Source organism: Hipposideros armiger, unplaced genomic scaffold, assembly GCF_001890085.2.
Source record: "Hipposideros armiger isolate ML-2016 unplaced genomic scaffold, ASM189008v1 scaffold_410, whole genome shotgun sequence".
Taxonomy (NCBI): Eukaryota; Metazoa; Chordata; class Mammalia; order Chiroptera; family Hipposideridae; genus Hipposideros; species Hipposideros armiger.
In genome coordinates, this window is record NW_017731760.1 from 1,109,503 (window position 1) to 1,111,311 (window position 1,809).

At 33.9% G+C, this 1,809-nt stretch overlaps 1 protein-coding gene across 1 annotated transcript in view; it reads left to right on the forward strand.

Annotated features, from left to right (window-relative positions):
- PIK3CB (phosphatidylinositol-4,5-bisphosphate 3-kinase catalytic subunit beta) overlaps positions 1–1,809 on the forward strand; it is a 103,466-nt gene that overhangs the window by 9,539 nt on the left and 92,118 nt on the right. The window contains exon 3 of the mRNA XM_019663910.1: positions 385–608. Coding sequence (XP_019519455.1) covers positions 385–608 — 224 coding nt within the window. The remainder of the gene's footprint in view (positions 1–384; positions 609–1,809) is intronic.

Below are 1,809 nucleotides of genomic sequence, written 5' to 3' on the forward strand. Positions count from 1 at the left end.
AAAAAAAAAAAAAAGAATTTCAGTGTATGGCTCATTCATTCAATAAGTATCTATTGTGCACTTACTCTGCTAAGCACCAGTAAGAGGCAAAAAGCAGGAGAATCTCTATAAAACTGGTAACCATATGTTTATAAAACTTGTAACCAACTATGTTTCTTTATGAGGTTTCAAGTTTGTATTCTTTAGAAATCTAATTGTATACTTGTCTTCTGTACATGAAATTTATTATTTTATCTGGCTATTCTTTGATTTTTAAATAATATTTTCCTGCCCAGTTTTGTTTTCTTGATAAAAATCAATTATCTGAGGTTTTGTTGAATATATTTTATATTCTCTTTTCTTACTATTAGCTACTCAAAATGACACCTTTAAAAATATGTTTAGGTCTACATGAATTTGATGCCTTGAAGGACCCTGAAGTGAATGAATTCCGAATAAAAATGCGCAAATTCAGCGAGGAAAAGATTCAGTCGCTTGTGGGATTATCTTGGATGGACTGGCTAAAGCAGACATATCCACCAGAGCATGAACCATCCATCCTTGAAAACTTAGAAGATAAGCTTTATGGAGGAAAGCTCATCGTGGCTGTTCATTTTGAAAGTTGTCAGGTAGTATAATATTATTTAAGGAATACTTCGTAATAAATCTCTGATTTTTACCTGAATGTAGCCCAAGTCTCAAAGAGTCTCTTAGTTTCCTAGTAAACACTATTACAAAGAACATTTTATATTTAACATGGAAATAAATTTAGAATTATGTGTAATAATCTGAAGTGACACATATTTTGCTCATGTTTGATTTTTTTGATGTAGTTGTTTGTCAGTCTAGGTCAGTAAACCTTACTGATCGAGGTCAGCAAACCTTACAGTTATCTGAATGTTCAGAGCAGTTTTACAAACTGGATTATGCTACTGTCTTTGTATCAGGTATGGACATTTATCATCTAGGGTCTGGCCTTATTTGTGTAGGAGTTGAAAGATACTTTGTTCTTCAATTACTATGATAACGACAGAAACCACCATATCAATAGCCATTTCATATTAAACACTAATACTATTCCAGGAACTATGAAAGGTATTTTTTATATATTTGCCACTTCTTACAACAAAGCTGTCCCGTGCTGTTATCTTCTACTCATTTCACAGTGAAGAAACTGAAAAGAAGAGAAGTTTGGTTATTTGTGCCAGGCCTCATAGCTGGTCAGTGGTAGAGCCAGAATTTTATCCAAGTGTTTTTGGTTTTATCCAGTCCTGCCTCCTTTCAAACATGTTACTAAATTTTTGTTAAGACAGTTGTGAAAAAAGGATCCTGCTTTCTGGAATTTTTACAAAGGAAGTTTATCTAAGGAACAAAAACCATTTGTCACTCTATCCTGAGCTATATAGAGATTAAAGTTCCATTTCAGCCAAGATTTGTATATCATAAAATGTCAAGATCAAATTTAAAATACTGTTTAGGGAATTCTGCATTGTTGGAAGATTTTGGAATTTTACTGTTGGAATTTTACTGTTAAAAGGTGACTAGAATTTAACTTGAAAACACTGGCTCAGTGTTTTCAAGATCAGTCTGAATTTCTAGATCAGTCTGAATTTCATTACATATGGGTCAAATCTCTACTGGACATACAGATTTTAATGTAATCATTATTGTAAGAAAGTGTATGAGGTCGGACAGTTAAGTTCACATACCTCATTGCTATGGTCACCTTCGAAGCACTCCCTTTGGGAAGCTATGCACCGATGCCAGGGCCTAGTCCACCCTGGAAAGCAATTTTGGAGCTCTTTTTCTGGAATGGCCATCAGACCTGTC